This window comes from Danio rerio, chromosome 8, assembly GCF_052040795.2.
Source record: "Danio rerio strain M-AB ecotype USA chromosome 8, GRCz13ab, whole genome shotgun sequence".
Lineage (NCBI taxonomy): Eukaryota > Metazoa > Chordata > Actinopteri > Cypriniformes > Danionidae > Danio > Danio rerio.
In genome coordinates, this window is record NC_141028.1 from 57,714,919 (window position 1) to 57,733,769 (window position 18,851).

The window sequence follows — 18,851 nt, forward strand, 5'->3', positions numbered from 1 at the left end:
TTTCGTCTTTCGGTCAATTATTTGCCCCCTTTTGTTCTTTTATCTTTTTTGTTTTTTGTTTTTCTAATGTATATTATAAGTGAGTCAAACTGACTATTGGTTATATGATGAAACAAAACATTTAGTGATCGAATAGAACAAATAATGGAGAATGTATTTTTATGTTCGGTCCACTTACATTTGCCTAAAAAACGATTAAGTTAACTTAATCGATTTGTGTTGGGACAACATGAATGAATTGGGTAGAACCCAGCATTTAAAAACAAAATCTAAAATAAAAGCAAACAAATGCAGTAGTCAACATTTGAAGTGTTTGTCAAAATTGTCCTAAGACAAGAATGGGTGTTGTTCAATACTCTAAGGACAACTTTGATGAAAGGTGATGATCAACTCCAACTGTTGACTACTATATTTTCTACTCATAATGCACGAAGTGAATAAAAGATATCAAAATATTTTAAAAATTGGTTTAGCAAACAGTTTGGGTCATCTATTTTATGTTTAATGCATCGTGTCCAAACAACACTAAGGATGAAAAGAATTCGAGAAATTCACATTATTACATACATACTTTCATTTTAGCCTTTAAATAAAAACACCAATATGTTAAAAAAATTATATATATATATATATATATATATATATATATATATATATATATATATATATATATATATATATATATATATATATGTTGATTCGTTATATGCTAAAAAACAAATATAAAAATAAATTACATATCTCACTTTGGGATAGGCCTATTGCAACTTTTCTGAGTTATATTTAAAGTCCATATTTAACAAGCATGACAAACCTGACAGAAACTATTAAATATTAAATGCTTAAATCGTGGATTTATAATACTCAACAAATGGAAGTGTATTTTTTTTAAACCTCCAAATTCTATTTCAAAATCACACATCTCGAACGCTGGGGCGACACGGTGGCTCAGTGGTTAGCACTGTAGCCTCACAGCAAGAAGGTCGCTGGTTTGGTGGTCGGGTTTGTCCGGGTTCTCCGGTTTCCTCCTCAGTCCAAACACATGCGCTAGGTGAACTGAATAAACTAAATTGGCCGTATGTGTGGATGAGTGTGCGTGGATAAGGATGTTTCCCAGTACTGGATTGCAGCTGGAAGGGCATCCGCTGTGTAAAACATATGCTGGATAAATTGGCGGTTTATTCCGCTGTGGCGACCCGATCAATAAGAGGGACGAAGCCGAAGTAAAATGAGTGAATAAATTAATCTCGAACGCTATTTATGATAATTACACTTTTCTGGAATATTTTCTAAAGTGCTTTAAAAACAAGCGTGACAAAACCTCCTTGAAGAAATGTTATTAAATATTAATTCTTTATTTGGTGTTGTTTTGTAAACCACAAATATAAAAACAAATATATATTTATATAAAATTAGTCAACAATCTAAAGCAAATGACAGTGTTTCTTAAATCCTCCAGTCCAGTGCCATTTGATAAAAGAGTCTTTAATCCAAGTTCTTCTCTGATGTCTCACCAAGTTCTGATGCTATCAACGCTTCCCGTTGTCAGATTCATGTCCACAAAGTGATTGGGTATTTGACTCGTGTTGGCAAATGATGGCACAGAAGTGAAGTTACAGTGGTATGGGTTATTTCCATAGCTGTTGTAATAGTTATTGTAGGGATATGATACTGTGACATTGTACGGAGCTCCGTGACAGGGTTTGCCATCGCGCACCAGCACAGGCACCGCCACCCTCCGCGGGCCGGCCAGCTCCAGGGATTTATCCTGCCGCTGTCTCTTACACTTGTACCTCCGGTTCTGGAACCAAATTTTGACCTGTGTGGATGTGAGCTTCAGTGCAAGAGCCAGGTGGTCACGCTCCGGGGCCGAAAGGTATCTCTGCTGCTTAAAGCGTCTTTCCAGCTCAAACACTTGAGTTTGGGAGAAAAGCACCCGCGGTTTCCTGCGCAGCCTCTGCTTCGGTTTCTCCCGGAGTGTCTCGCCGTTTTTACTGCTGTAACTGGAGTCGGTAAATGGACACATGCCTGAAAAAGAAAGCAATCAAATGTATATTTTATATTCATACACGCAGGAAGTTGTTGAAAGACATCAAACGTTTATTGGGGAAAAACGTGTCCATTTGCAACAAACATGATCTGTCAAAATGAGTTTAGACAACTAAATTTACAACGTAATTATTTTATGTTCGATCCACTTTAATTTTTCTAAAAACGATTAAGTTAACTCAATCAATTTGTGTTGGGACAACGTGAAGGAATTGTGTGGAACCCAGCATTTAAAAACAACATTAAAATAAGAGCAAACAAATGCAGTAGTCAACATTTAAAGTGAATCAAAAAGTTGTTCAAAATTGTCCAAAGACATAACTGGGTGTTGTTTAATAGATTAAGGACAACTTTGAAAGGTGATTATTTACTTTAAATGTTGACTACTATATATTTTTTTCTACTCATGAATGCACGAAGTGAACATTTTTTTTAAGTTTATTTGCAAAAACACTACTCGATTTACAAAAGACAAACGATTTACACTGGGAAAAAAAACACTTCTGCTTGTTCAAACTAATTTAAAATGAGCTGAAACAACAATTAGTAAGGTTTTTGATGACTTAATTAAACAATTGTTTTGTTCAAATAACTTAAATTTGTAAAAGTTAACTGTCTGATCTGAACGATGAATAAATACGCTTTCCATTGTGTGTTTTTACTTTGTTTGTTGTTGTAGTTTTACAATTACTCTATGTGAAAATCTGGAATCTGAGGGTTCAATCAAATTAAAACACTGAGCAAATCGGCTTTAAAGTTGACCAAATTAAGTTCTAATGTACATTAATCAAAAATTCAGTTTTGATATATTTACGCCAGGAAAATTACGAAATAATCTTTATTAAAAGCTACAAATATCGCCAAAATATAACTATATAGACTGCTTTTGTGGTCCATGGTCACAAATAAGAAAAACAGGAAAGAAGTTATCTGTTTTTGCAAATGGTCTCCTTAATATACCATACCAACAATATAGTCTATTATCTTCCGATTTTGAAGTTGTAAATGAAGCAAATGTTACTGGAGTAGCATGTTCTCGAAATCGCATGCCGTTTGCCAGTTATTGTTCAAATAATTTGTGCATTTTTAAAAATTCAGTATTATAAGACCTAATAGCATTTTGATTAACACTTTAAAATAATGTTCCACCAGTTAATGTATTTACAAACAACAAAAAACGAACAATGCATTAATTAAAATATTCATCCTTTTTTAACGATATAATGAAATAAAGTTTTTCATTGTTAGTTAACTGACGGTGAATTAACTAATGTTCACAAGCACAATTTGTATTTTAATAATGCATTAGTAAATGTTTAACTTTGATTAATAAATGATGTACACCTATTGTGAATACATTACCTAACATTAGTGTTGCCATGCATAGTTTCACATAAATTCAAGTAACCTTTCCAAAAACCTTTGAAATCATTAATGGATAATTTCCATTTCACTTCAGGTTGTTTATAATGGAAGACGGTTCTAAGATTTTATATTATAAAACATCACATCAAATAATTCTTTTTAATTAATCACTGAAAGTTTCTTTATAGAAAGAAAAAAATTGATTTACTGTGGAATCGCTGGTTGTTACTTTGGCTTCATTCTGGGATGAGAGAAAACGTTTGTTGATATTTCTCGTATCAATGTTTTCTTAGTTCTTGAAATATTCTAGCACAGCGACTTTAAAGACTTTTTTACCGGTGCCACTAATGCCTAAGCAGTTTTATTTACCCATTGCTTATTTTGTTTGGCGTATAGCCTAATTATACATCATTTACTGTTAGTGGTCTACTGTGCATGTCTAACCAAACGTGTAATTAAAACACGTAGTGCTAAAATGTCATTAAGTTATCTTGCAGTTATTATTAACTGTAAACAATGAACATCCTACTTGTTTCTTCGTTTGCATCCATCTCCTCTTCCGTTGGAGATCCGCATGAGCTTCTGACGATGTCAAAGTCGTCGCATTTCACCTGTTCTCCGGGGATCCCTTTCTCCGGGCTGTAAAGGAGATCCAGACTCCGACTCAGGGTGTTCTGCATACACTGAAGCTGAAGCGACTGCAGCGGCACAGAGTCCTGCTCAACACCCATGAATACCCCAGGGTTTAGCGCTTGCTGCTGCTCCAGTTTCAGGATGTCCTTTACCGAAAACGGAGTGGAGGTCACAGGACTCGGAAGCATCGTGCGCGTGCTTGAAGAAACGTGGAAGAAATGTTCTCCGTTTCACCTTGTCAAGTTCAAAGCAGCATCAGGTGACTTTGAAAAGTTACTGCAGGCCTACACAATTAAGCAGAATCTTCTTCCTTAGAGTCTGTCGTGGGCTATCTCCTTGCATAAGTCGCCTCGTATCTTGCTCTTTCCGCTGCTATTAGACACTAGTTAAAGGTGCGGAGAGAAGCGCTCTTATCTAATAGACAGCGTCCTTATCTCAGATTGACCCCTCCCATTCTGTGCCTCCCATCATCACCTGTCCTAACTCACAACAGACATTTCACAACAGCTTTAGCTTGTTTACAAATCTCCAAAAGAGCAGAGGTTTTGATGCAAATGACATTATAAAGGTGAGTAATTTAGACTGACTCCATGCATGGCCAACTTGTGATTAAGTGCGCACTATACAGTGCAGCTGCCTTCTTCCCTTTTAAGTTAGCTTATTTTAACCATGTCAGAATATTATTTTACATGGCTAAACCAGACTATTTTATTTTAGAAGAGGTGTGAAAAAGGGATGTTGCACGGGTACATTTTTTTGAGTCAGCAATTTGTGGAAGATGACAAACATATTTCTATTTAAAAGAAAGGTAGCTTGTTTTCAGAGTTATTATAGCTATGAAAAAGTTAAAAAGTCAGGTGAAAATGCAGAAAACGTGCCAATTTAGGCTACTGATGGATCTTGAAGTCATTAACGCAATCATTTTAGATTTATTTATAAATATGGCATTTATCATCCAATCATTGTCTGTATTTAAATAAACAAATGAATGTCACAAATAAGAGAACCTCTTGATATTCAGTGTTTTCAAACCCTAAAACATATTTCTATTGTTTTTTTATTTTGTATTAAGAAGCACTATTTTGATTAATTTAGAATTAAATATAAATTAGTCCCTATTAGTACCCAAAACGATTGAAGCCGATGTTTTTAATAACTTAATTTTGTGGCAGCAGTGCTTCTGAATATAACGTTTTGGGTCACTCTTTATTAAGAATTACAATTAGGTTAAATTGGATTAATCCAATTTAAACCATTAACTAAGACTTTTTAGCTCAAACTAATAATTTGCTGCTTATAAATAATTAGTAAAGAATTGATTGGGCTTACAGGACAGGGTTAGGGACGTAAAATAAGATACTTTATAGCTACTAATAAACTGCTAATATCTTAATAATAATACGCAGGCAATAAACCAGTAGTGGGAATTACTTAAACTATTACAAACTCCTTAAATTAAATGATCTTAGCATGCATGTAATTATTGCAGGCTATACGCAGGGTTCCTCCATTCATCTTCACGGGAGTAAATTGGTTCGTGCTTCAGTGAAGCAAAGTGGATGTCCGAAAAGGTGACGCCGACAGTGACATGCAACAGGCCTATTAGTGTACACAGGCCACAACAAACAGTAACCCAACACCTGATGTATTCCTCTGGCGCCAGCCCGCAATGCTTGACTGGGGTTCAGACGCGGCCGCCGGATTAAACACACCTCAGCTGTCCGTCCATTACCTGCACGTCTGCCATTGAGTTAGATAGAGATTTGAAGGAATTTTTCAGTGTATTTAGTATAATATTTTTTTCTTCTAAGTTTTATTCGTTTAATTTCGGCAAGAATAAAAAGCATTTTTTAATTTTTAAATATATTATAAGGTCATTATTATTAGCCCCTTTAAGCAATACATTTTTTCAATTCTCTACAAAACAAACCAGTTATGTATACAGTGATTTGCCTAATTATCCTAACTTGCTTAGCTAACCTGATTAACCTTAAGAACTTTAGGTAGTTAGTAGTTAAGTGACTTCAAGCTGAATACTAGTATCTTGAAAAATAACTAGTCAAATATTATTGTCATCTTGGCAAAGATAACAGAAATCATTAGAATTGAGTTATAAAAACTGTTTAGAAATGGCTTCATAAAACAGAAATTGGGGTGAAAATATAGGCTAGGAGGGTTAATAATTCTGACCTCAACTGTATGTGCATTTCAGGCTATAGGCGCGAGGAGAGATTTATCATAGTTAAGAATAAAAATACGATCAAAACACAAATGTTCCTTCTCAATTATAATAATGTTAAGGCTGCACGATAATTAAAAAAATGCGATGTGTTGCGTTGCAATAACGATATTTCTACATTTGCCTAAAATTTTATTTTTATTAGCTATGTTTTTGAATAGTGTAGGCTATGTATTTAATGATGTTAAAATAAACATTAAATATATTTTCAGATCTAATTAATTAAAATACGGACTATAACTCAGTCTTTCAGTTTTTCTGACTCTGATTGGCAAGTTACATTTAAAGATAAATGACAAAAAAGAGGTTGGACCTCAGAAAAATGATGGCATGTTTGAAGCCAAAATCTGGTCAATTAGGGAGAAAAACTTATGTTGGGTTATTTTTTTCCCAGTTAAAATTAAACGGCTGCTTTTAACCCAAATAGTTGGGTTTGACCCAACGTTAGCACAGCATTTTTAGAGAGAGTATATATTGACACGTGAATCTCCTCAGATGAAATTAAGCAAAAATACCCGAAGTGTCATAGCTTAAAAGTTCAACATTATATATATATATATATATATATATATATATATATATATATATATATATATATATATATATATAATCACTATTCATATAATTCAAAGTTTAAGCATTTATTGTAAATGCTTTATATTTAAAGTAGGTATGGTATAGATATTTATATAGCATTTTTTGTTATTTATTGTAATTACACATTTTTAAAGCCTAAGTTACATTTAAAGTAATTTAAAATGCAATAAAATTAATAAATTGAAATAAAATAACGTAAAATTATAATCAAGTAGCAGTTTAAAATGTTTATCAATATATCATTAGTTCATAAATGTATTTCTGTAAAGCTTAAAGTTTACTTGTAATTGACATTTAAATACATTACAATTTTATAATTAAATGCAGCTTTCTTTGTGTGTATTAGGCCTAATAAAGTGAATGCAGATTAACTCAAAGCCTTAACATATCGTCTTATATCACTTTAAAACATATTTTTATAATAAATGATGGCAAACAATAGAAATCATTTTATTGATAAAAGGAAAATACGAGTCTTTCATTTGATTTACGGCGCGTGCAAAAGCAGCAACAAATCCAAACAATTACATTACATTCAGAGATTAAGATCATTTGTCACACCGACACGTTGCAACAAGGTTTACATTTCAGTATTGTGGTTTGGGTGCAAATTAATTAAATACTTGTGGTTTTGTACTTGCCTTAAACAGATCAAAACCTTTAAAAATATGATTAAATTGCTCCATTAAAAGATGCAAGTTTCTATTTCAATATTTTTACTTTTAGTCGTCTGTCTGTCTGTCTGTCTGTCTGTCTGTCTGTCTGTCTGTCTATCTATCTATCTATCTATCTAACAATAATACATCAATAATGACAAGAACAAATTCGGTTTGACAATAATTATCTCCTTAAAAATATTTCGTTTCCACAAAAAACAAACAAGCAAAAAAACTCTATAATACAATTCCTTCATGTTGTCTCAACACAAATCGATTAAGTTAACCTGATCGACATTACAAAGTGAAGTGGATTGAACATACAACAATTAAACTGTCCCCAAAACACTTTTTTTAAACTAATTTTAAGTAAGTCTTTTGATCAAGCATCAAAAGTTATATTTTTGAGTGTAGATATTAGGCTATATAATGAAAACAACAAGTGAATAAATAAATAAAAACAAATAAGATTCAGACAGTATTCAGGAAATATCTAAAACTAAACATATTTCCAGCTGCAATCAATTACATTTTAATAATTAATTTTACTTTTCTATGTATATAATGGCAATTATATAACTTTAATCACAGTCATTACCTCATAAATGAATGAGTAAATTCTAGTTAGGTTATGTGCAAAAGTTGTATATTTGCTCATTATAAGCTTAATAGGTCATATACAGTCAATTGTATTAAGGTCTATTATATGCATGTTGCTCTGTAAGTAAAAGCTATTGGCTAAAGGTGAAAAACCAATTCATTGTGTTGAAGCTTTTAACTCTTTTGGCGAAAGATTGGTTTAACCAGTAGGACAGCCAAGTATCTTTGATCCTGTCACTCGCTGATGAGGTAATGACCATAATTGCGCATCTGAAGCCATGAGAGTGTTCATGAGTCCTGCAAATTTGGGGCACTTGCATTCAGAAAACTCGAAGCAAACGCTGCAAATGACGGCAGTGTGTAAGGTAACACGGCACTTAAGTAATAACCGTAATTAATCATACTGTAAAAAGAGCACTGATGGCAACTGAAAGGAGACACTCGCCTCCGAGCCCTTTCTTTAAACAGTTAGACACCGGAGACCGCCATCAAAACGTTACTTGAGATTATACACTCCTGAAACCTGTAACCTCGGCAAAGCGCAGAAGAGGGATTTTGATTGACAGCTCCCATGATGACGCCGAATGAGCAGGTTTACGGAGCACACGGAAGTGGTGTGAGTGTTGTTTCCTGTTTTCTGTTCAAATGCATATTTTATTGGTATTATTTTTTTTAAAATAGGGTTTTATTTTAAAGTACAAATTAAATCAAAACCTGATTTTGTTAGCTCGCATTGCTAGTTTTGTAGTGAACAATTCATCTGTGCATGTCATTAAGGAAAAAAAAAGTTTGCCCTTGTAACAAAGAGTATAGAATCACCAATAGGCAACACTCTAGTGCGATTTGGGAAACAGCCACTAGTTGCCGCTATAGTGTCATGCGGTGGCCATTTTGTAATGTTAATTGTGTTAGTAAGTGTTTTATTGTCGCCTTTTTACGATGTATCTCAGCTTTAATGCGCTATTTAAATAAACAAATAAAAAACAAAGGAGTATCTTGCCATTGTGACAGCAATAACATCCAATGGATGGCTGATGGCTTTCAAGCCAAAATGGCGGAATCGTGGGGCTGTTGCTTGGTGCTGCTGTTGCAGTGGAACGTTCTATTGAGTGCCACCCTTTTGTTGATTTTAGGCTCTTCGCTTGTAATCTTTAAATGAAATCTCTTTAAATAAATTCTCAGATTATTGTCTGGAGGTATTGGGAGGAGTGGCTAACATACTTAACCACGCCCCTCCAAATGTCAGATTTGACAACAAACAGAAATAGTGAGCAGGCGGAGTCTGTTAGGTTATAATAACTACCTATTTACCTAGTTATCTGAATGAAATGCTTTATTACATCCAATCAGCTCGCAGTAAACAAAACAAGCCACGCCCACTATTTTCTCATTTAATATTCTGTTTCTCTATGAACTGCTTCACAATATAAAAAAAAGGTTGCAGCTTCTGGTTCATGTGGACTTTAATTTAAATTTTATTTTGTGTTATGTTTTATTAACCACTGATAAGTGGTTTCCCAGCTGGGTTGGCTGGAAGGGCTGCGTAAAAAAATATGCCAGAGTAGGTTAATTGTCGGTTCATTCCTCTGTGGTGACCCCTGATGAATCAGGGATTAAGCCGACAGTGAATGAATGAATGATAGGTACTTGTTTCCAGTGCATGTTGGCCTCCGGCAGGACTACCCTTTGTCACCAGTTCTGTTCATAATTCCGGTCCGGTTCGGGGAGCTCAGGATTTCATCTCTGTTTTTCACAGACGATGTTGTTCTGTTGGCTTCATTGAACTTGGACTTTCAGCATGCACTGGGGCAGTTTGCTGCCGAGTGTGACGTGGCCATGTCCGAGGCCATGGTGCTCTATAGGGAAAAGGTGGTTTGCCATCTCCAGGTTGGAGTAAAGTCTTTACCCCAGGTGGAGGAGTTAGTATCTTGGGGTTTTGTTCACTAGTGAGGGAAAGCTGGAACAGGAGATTAACATGTGGATTGGTGCAGCGGCTGCAGTAATACGGTCGATGTACTGGTCCATTGTGGTAAAGAAAGCAAATGGCAAAGCTCTCGATTTACCAGTCAATCTATATTACTCTCACCTATGGTCATGAGCTTTCACAGTGTGGCAGGGCGCACCCTTGAAGATAGGGTGAGGAGCTCTGTCACCTGGAAGGAGCTCACACCACATCGAGAGAACTCAGCTGAGATGGCTCAGGCATATGTTTCGGATACCTCCTGGACGCCTACATAGGAAGGTGTTCCAGGCATATCCCACCGGGAGGAGGCCTCGGGGAACACTCAGGACACGCTGGAGGGACTATGTCTCGGGATCTCTTTGGAGGTGCTGGAGGAAGTGTCTGGAGAAAGGGAAGTCTGGGGTTCTCTCCTGAGACGGCAGCCCTGGAAAAGTAGTTGAAATGAATGAATGAATGAATGACAAGTAATTGATGTTTTAAAATTACAAATATGAATAGCCTATTTCATTATAATTATTATCATACAATGCATCATTTAGGGTATTAATTGCAGAAAAATGTCAATAATATGTTTTCAGACCTCATCAGATCAGAAAGAGCTTTATTAGCATGTTTAACCTACCTGAACTACAGTTTGTTTTTGTGACAGAAGTATCTACAGCGTAACAAAATGACAGTGATGTGACAAAACACACAATAAAGGGGATCAAAAATAAGTAAATAGAGAATACAAATTATATATTTTAAAGGGTTATTCACTCAAAAATTTTAAATTCTGTTTGCATTTTAAAGCTCTAAAGTATGACATTTTTATTTAAATTGTATTGTAAATGTAGTTTCCTACACATATAGTTGTATGGCAAAATATAGCCTATTTTGAAGCACTGAAACAGCTTCAATACACTCCAAAAGTTTTAAAATTGTATCTTTTTTAAAAAAATTTTTTATACAATTTAGTACAATTGTGGTTTTGCCTATTTTCTCTTAGTCTTTAAAACACGTAGTTACTTTTTTACTCACTCACTTTCCTTCGGCTTAGTCTCTGATTTATCAGGGTTTGCCACAGCGGAATAAACGGCCAATTCCTCTGGCACGTTTTATGCAGCCAGTACCCTTCAGTCAACCCTGCACTGAGAGTGCTAGCTTCTTTTATTTATTTAAAAAAAATAATTATGTGTGTATTTTTTCCCACGCTATTTTAAATTTGTTTGATAAATTCATTAAAAAGAGTAACAAAGTGTACAATAAAGTACAATCAAAAACCTTTAATTACACTGCATTTGAATTATGTTAAATGTGTAATCTGCCGATTGCCCTGCAGATGTCCTCATTACTTTATTTTCTTATGATGCTCCGTACATCTACAATGATTTTCTAGTGCTACTTTGGGAAACAGATTAAGGTCAGTTGTACCACCACGCTTACAATCTACTTAATCTTACAACGTGTTTATGAGTGCGATTGCTAATGTTCGTAGAGTTTAAAGAGGACCTATGATGCAAAATCACTTTTATATGGGGTTTAAACACAACTGTAGGCTGTGGAACCAGTCTGTGAATATAGCCAGTTTCTAATTTTTAAATATCCATTAAGTCTTTATTAAATTGCTGTAGGTTTTTTTGGATATAATTAAAACTCCGTGGCCAGTTTATATCCCAAATACACTTGATGGAAATTCAGTTGAACTCTATTGCTGTTCATATATCAGCCACTAGATGTCCTTGTAAGGTTTGGTAAAGTATATCAGTATAAAACAGAACCTTATCCTGATCAAGCCGCCCAGAGAATGCGTGTCATATGTGTACAAATACTTCAATTTGGCATACTTTCATGGGTCATAATTATGTTGGTAACTACTGTTTTGAATTATTTTTAACAGTATCCTTTGACGTACTCTTTAGAATGGCTTCATGAAACAGTGAACACTGACCTCTGCTGGTAAACCTGCGGGTTTTACTTTTAAAAGTATAGACTAGATTAGATTCAACTGTATTGTATTTACACATCTACAAGTGCAAAGGAACGAAATGCAGTTTTGGTCTAACCAGGAGTGCAATAGCAGCAAGTGAAAGGGGGAGTGAAAGTTGGGTGTCTGTGATGCGTTGGGCAGTTTTCACCACCCACTGCAGTGCCTTACGCTCAGTGTCCATATATTGGGTGGTACAGTGGCTCAGTTGTTAGCAGGTTGCTGGTTCAAGTCCCGGCTGGGCCAGTTGGCATTTCTTTGTGGAGTTTGCATGTTCTCCCCGTGTTGGCATGGGGTTTCTCTGGGTGCTCCGGTTTCCCCCACTGTCCAAACACATGCGCTGTTGATGAATTGGATGATCTAAGTTGGCCGTAGTGTATGAGTGTGTGTGTGTGAATGTGAGTGTGTATGGGTGTTTTCCAGTACTGGGTTGCAGCTGGAAGGACATCTGCTGCGTAAAACATATAATGTGGTGACCTTCGTATGAATTCGTACTATCTAATTAGTACAATTTAGTACGATTTGCTCATCACCCAATGACGGTTGGGTTCAGGGGCGGGGTTGGGTGCCACGCCTCCTTTTTAAATCTTACGTTTTCGTACGACTGAATTCGTATGAATTCGTAAGAATTAGCAGCTAAACTGACAAAATGTTAAATGTTTACGTTTCCCGTGAGATTGCGTTAAGAATAATGAATATATAATATAGAGTTAATGTATGTGGTTGCAAACAATTTATATGGGTTGAATTTAAACAAACAAGTTGAACATTTTTAAATTTTATTTGTTTGTTTAATTAAAGCCCATATAAACTGTTTGCAACCACTTACCTTAAAAAAGTAGTAAATCCAATGAATCATTTCTTTCAGTGCAGCGCAGATTAAGTGCTGCATTGTCTCAAGTTAAGCCAAGCTGAGATATTTGACAGTGTTACAGAAAGAAAGTGTAACGTGTCGAAAAAGGCAATTGAGGAGATAACACATGAGAAATCCTCTCTCCGGTTTCAGGCAGATGCCAGTGATTTGAACAGATAACAAAGCATTATCTCTCATTACGCCTCTTGTCTGCGTCCCCCACGGCTCGATGCTCTCTGCTGCTGATCTGATCCATTTCCATCACAATATACAGTTGAAGTCAGAAATATTAGCCCCCTTCAAATTTTTTTCTTTTTTGTTTTATATTTTCCAAATTATGTGTAACAGAGCAAGGACATTTTCACTGTGTGTCTGATAATATTTTTCTTCTGGAAAAAGTCTTATTTGTTTTATTTCAGCTAGAATAAAAGCCGCTATTAATTTTTAAAACACCATTTTAGGGACAAAATTATTAGCCCCTTTAAGCTATATTTTTTTCCCGATAATCTACAGAACAAACCATCATTATATAATAACTTGCCTAATTAGCTTAACCTGCCTAGTTAACCTAATTAACCTAGTTAAGCCTTTAAATGTCACTTTAAGCTGTATAGAAGTGTCTTGAAAAATATCTAGTCAAATATTATTTACTGTCATCATGGCAAAGATAAAGTAAATCAGTTATTAGAAATGAGGTATTAAAACTGTTATGTTTAGAAATGTTTTGAAAAAAATCTTATCTCCATTAAACAGAAATTGGGGAAAAAATAAACAAGCGGTCTAATAATTCAGGGGGGCTAATAATTCTGACTTCAACTGTATGTGCGCAGACGCTCTCTTAATCAATCCCATACCGCAAAACATACCTGTTAATTTACAGTTTCCATGTTTTTGGTTTACTTAGAGTTGTGAATTGCACTATGGGCTGTGAATTGCACTGTGTTCTGTAAACTTTTGATGACTTTTGGTGACTTTTATTTTGACATTTTAGTAGTTTGAAATAATATAATGCATAGAAATAATATATAGAGAAAGAATAAGTCGGTAAAGTAACAGAAATTGTATTGGCTGTTTATTACAAGATTTCTGTAGCATAATATACAACAACAACCCAGACAATTTCAAAATCAGAATCAGAAAGAGCTTTAGGTATGTTCGCACATACGAGGAATTTGTTTTTCCTGACAGAGCAGTGCAACAGAATGGGGTATATGTCGAGCTAATGTGTTTCCCATACTGATAAACTTCAGTTGACCTGCTATTGTGAATTTTTTTTCATTTTATACGGTTCCTTTTACAGCATTGATGTTGTAATGTAACTAAAATACAATCAGTTAAACAGACTTTGGCATTCATTTAGTTGCTCAAGCATAAAACGAGACAAAAAGCCGTTTGCTCGCACGCGCCCGTCACAATCGGCAGGCTAGCGCAGAAGCTACATTGAATATACTGGGGTAAAATAAATGCTTATATTATAAAGACATGGCGGGGGAGAATGTAATGTAATTCAGTGCTTCTTGTACAATCTGAGACCCACTTTATATCAGATATCACTCAGCCAGTGGAGATCGCTGATTTTTTAAAGAAAACAGACCTTAAACATGACAATTTTGCATTGGCATACAATTCACCCGAACCTATTAACCCAGGTTACTGGCAAATTAGTCCTATAGCATGCTTCGGCATATATCCTATTACAGAGACAGAACAAAACAGATAATAAATATATATAAAAAAGCAGTAGTGAATGCAAATGTGTATGTAGAGCTATATTACTATATACAACATTATATGTGCAGATGTTATGTGCAAATTGGCATGTAAAGTGTGTTGTTAAATAAGTGTATATGTGTATAAAAGTGTATGGCAAGTAGTGATGTTGGTCCCACAATTATTATTATCAAGTGTTCATGAGATGGATTGCTTGAGGGAAGAAACTGTTTCTGGGTCGGGCGGTTCTGGTGCGCAGTGCTCTGTAGCGCCGACCAGAAGGGAAAAGTTCAGAGGCAGTGTGCTGGGCGTGAGGTGTCCAGAGTGATTTTGGCAGTCCTTTTGCTTGCTCTGAATAAGTACAGTTCTTGGACAGTAGGGAGGGTTGTACCAGTGATTTGCTCTGCAGTTTGAACTATTCGACATAGTCCTTGGAGCTCGTATTTGGAAGCTGAGCTAAACCAGACAGCTCTTGATGTGCAGATGACTGATTCAATGATGGAGGTGTAGAACTGTTTCAGCAGCTCCTTTGAGAGGTTAAACTTCCTCAGCTGACGAGGAAAGTACAGCCTCTGTTGAACTTAATCACTTAAATCACTTTAAACTATTAAAAATGCTCATAAAAGTAATCATTTTTAACGTTTCAAGGTTAAAAGTTGTTGGAAGAAAAATCAAGCTCCCATAGTGCAACTCAAAACCATAAATAAATGGCAAAAAATTAACATAAATCACAAAATACCAAACAGATAATTTTTTTTACAGTGTATTCGGATGTTTTTTTTGGTTAGAGAACATCCAAAAGAAGGCAAATGTTTGAGCAAGATGCTAATGGTCCAATCTGATTCAATGATTCATGCTAAGCTAAGCTAAAAGTGCTTCCGGTGTAGAACTGTTTCAGCAGCTCCTTTGAGAGGTTAAACTTCCTCAGCTGACGAAGAAAGTACAGCCTCTGTTGAACTTAATCACTTAAATCACTTTAAACTATTAAAAATACTCATAAAAGTAACCCTTTTTAACGTTTCAAGGTTAAAAGTTGTTGGAAGAAAAATCAAGCTCCCATAGTGCAACTCAAAACCATAAATAAATGGCAAAATATTAACATAAATCACAAAATACCAAACAGATAATTTTTTTTACAGTGTAGTCGGATGTTTTTTTTTTTTTTGGTTAGAGAACATCCAAATAAAGACAAATGTTCGAGCAAGATGCTAATGGTCCAATCTGATTCAATGATTCATGCTAAGCTAAGCTAAAAGTGCTTCCGCCAGACCTGGAGATCGGCTGAATGGATTAAAAAATGGAAAAACTATGCAGGTAAACCTCAGTCCTTTGACCTCTAAAGCTGCCATGGTCTTTAACCTCCTTGATAGAGCAACTGACTCCCATACAAAGATTCACCGGTTCGATCCCAGCTGAGAACGAGATGGGTGCAGTAGGATCGGTGGGTTACACGTGGGGGCTCGTCCGGGATGGGAGTGAGGTTAAGGTGGGTGAGTGTAACAGAGGCCAGCTAGCGAAGTGCAGGTAAACCTCACTCCTCTGACCTCTCAAGGTGCTCTAGCGACAGAAATCAGAGGCCATGGTCTTTAGCCTCCTTGTTAGAGCAACTGACTCCCATACAAAGATTCACCGGTTCGATTCCAGCTCAGACCGGGATGGGTGCACTAGGAATGGTGGGTTACATACGTAATAAAAAAGTCATTACAATGTATGTTTTTACATTACTTTAACATAATTTAGACTTTTATTTTTCATGTTAAAGGTATTTCTACTTTTGCATTTAACAGAAGAAAGAAACTTAATCAGGTTTTGGATGAGTAAATGACATTAATAAATGTTTTTGGGTGAACTATCCCTTTAAGTCATTCGTTCATTTTCCTTCGGCTTAGTATTTATTTCAGAGGTTGCCACAGCGGAATGAACCACCAAATATTTCAGCATATGTTTTACGCAGCAGATTCCCTTCTAGCCGCAACCCAGTTCTGGGAAACACCCCCACACACACACACACACACGCACAAACACACTCTCTCACACTCAGGAAGAAACTCACGCCAACATGGGTAGAACATGCAAACTACGATATCCTATCTTGTTGTGACTAATTGATTATTCATTTAATTTTTTTTTTTTTTATAGGGAATACAAAAGGTGGACATGTTAAACGTTCACAGGGCATTAACAAATAACATTCCTAGAACTTAATAAGAATGTTAGAAGAATGTAGATTCTATTTATTTTGGCTGAAGTGGTCTCTTGGGGATCTGAATTGTTTCTTCCAGACAGCAATGGGATTAAAATGGGAGAAAAGTGAGAGTTTTTGCTTGAGTCTCCTGGTTCTCAGGTGTTTCTGATAAGAGACTGAGCCCAGTAATCTCTCCTGTCCTCTACAGTTTCAGATGAGATCTTAACAACGTCTCAGATCAGATTCAAATGAGACTCTAGGTATTTAATGTCATTTCAATAAGAATTTAGAATAATATTATTATTATTATTATTATTATTATTATTATTATTATTATTATTATTATTATTATTATTATTATTATGTAATCTTAGAGCAAATACCTTCACCTACTAGAAATGCTAGGTTTCACACAATTCCTTCATGTTGTCTCAACTCAAATTGATTAAGTTAACTCAAGTTGTTTTACATACTTAATTGGATTGAACATAAAACAATTAAGTTATCCCCCCAAAAGCTCAAGAATTGTGCTGATTCAGTTCATATTAAATAAGTAGTTTGAACAAACAGCAATATATATATATATATATATATATATATATATATATATATATATATATATATATATATATATATATATATATATATATATATATATATATAATTTCCCCAACCCTAAACCCAACCGTTACAGTAATGTAAAATTATTAATTATTGTTATACAGTGGCACAAAAATTATGCTATATTGATGTGTGTATCCGCAGTTGTATCCTATCTAGACTTTAACAAACGGCAGTGTTTTCAAAAGCAATTCAGAAAAAGAGAAGCCCTCGCTGCTGCCTGATTTTTACCATGTTTTTAGATCTTAACACGTTCTCACCCTGTTATTTACTTGTTGATTTTATTTTTTGCCATTTGTTTTCGTTTTACCTGCTTTCTGGAACCGCTCTTCACCGGATTCGAACCCCACACATAACGCATGCATTTTGAGGTGTATTGCATGATTCATATGACTTTGTTATGAAGTTAATATGAATTTTAAACCTGTTTAAAGGGATAGTTCACCCCTAAAAATGAAGATTTTACTCTCTGGTGTTTCCAAATTTTTTTTATTTCTTACTTATGTAAAACACAGAGAGGCAAACTGTAGAATGCTTGAAAAAACAGCCAGCGACATCTATAGTAGGAACAAAAAGTACTATGGAAGTCATTAGCTATGTTTCCATCCACCAGGGGCGGACTGGGACTAAAAATCAGCCCTGGCATTGTAGCCACACCAGCCCACATTACCACACCGACACAGCATCACCCAAGGACACGCACATTCACTGCTTATATTTGTGTACAGATGGTAAAGTTATGTTAGCAGTACCTATTTAAGAGATATTTAAATATTTAATGTATGTGACTGAAACAAAAACAACCCATTTATATATGCAATCATGTCATTCATTGTCTTTTCGGCTTAGTCCTTTTATTAATCTGGGAATCGCCAACTTATCCTGCATATGTTTTATACAGTGGATGCCCTCAAAGCTGCAACCTATTACTGGGTTACCCAACTCCCAGTTGGCCTACCCAATTCACCTATAGCATGTGTTTGGACTTGTAAAGGAAACCAGAAGGAAACCCACGCGAACATGCAAACTCCACACAGAAACACCAACTGACTCAGAGGAGGCTCAAACCAGCGACTTTCCTGCTGTTTGGCGACAGCACTACCTACTGCGCCACTGCACTGCCCCCTTTCGAGACTAGTTCTGTTAATTTTATGTAATTGGCAATGTCTGACTTGACTGCCTTTCCCTTTTTATGGTCCATCTCTGACAATTAGCTTGTGTTGCACTCACTGTTTGTTTGACATTCTTGCCAGATTTTGATCATGTCTGCGTAACCTCAGATTGGGTCGGCCCATCTCGAAACCAGCCGGTTGTTGCTGATTGGGCCAATGCTTAACATTTACTGTTATTCTTACTATTATCACCATCATTATCATAATATTTACATCTCGCACGAGATAAAAGCTGCCTACAT

General features: G+C 35.5%; 2 protein-coding genes and 1 long non-coding RNA gene across 7 annotated transcripts in view; 1 reads left to right on the forward strand and 2 right to left on the reverse strand.

Annotated features, from left to right (window-relative positions):
- Positions 1–18,851, reverse strand: part of LOC147842882 (uncharacterized) — a 797,275-nt gene that overhangs the window by 691,682 nt on the left and 86,742 nt on the right. The gene's annotated exons all lie outside the window — the stretch shown is intronic.
- The window catches only part of rhobtb2a (Rho related BTB domain containing 2a), a 294,371-nt gene that overhangs the window by 56,605 nt on the left and 218,915 nt on the right, over positions 1–18,851 (forward strand). The gene's annotated exons all lie outside the window — the stretch shown is intronic.
- nkx2.7 (NK2 transcription factor related 7) lies at positions 1,335–4,421 on the reverse strand. 2 transcript variants are annotated; one of them, XM_087262741.1, is made up of 2 exons: positions 3,015–3,108; positions 1,335–2,028 (listed from the first exon to the last, which is right to left on the reverse strand). In XM_087262741.1, exon 2 carries the CDS (start codon positions 2,024–2,026, stop codon positions 1,511–1,513), a length of 516 nt encoding a protein of 171 aa, XP_087118867.1. In that variant the 5' UTR covers positions 2,027–2,028; positions 3,015–3,108; the 3' UTR covers positions 1,335–1,510.

Excerpts from the sequence above, each read along its gene's own strand:
- nkx2.7 (XM_087262741.1), bottom strand. The coding sequence starts at position 2,026 with ATGTGTCCATTTACCGACTCCAGTTACAGCAGTAAAAACGGCGAGACA.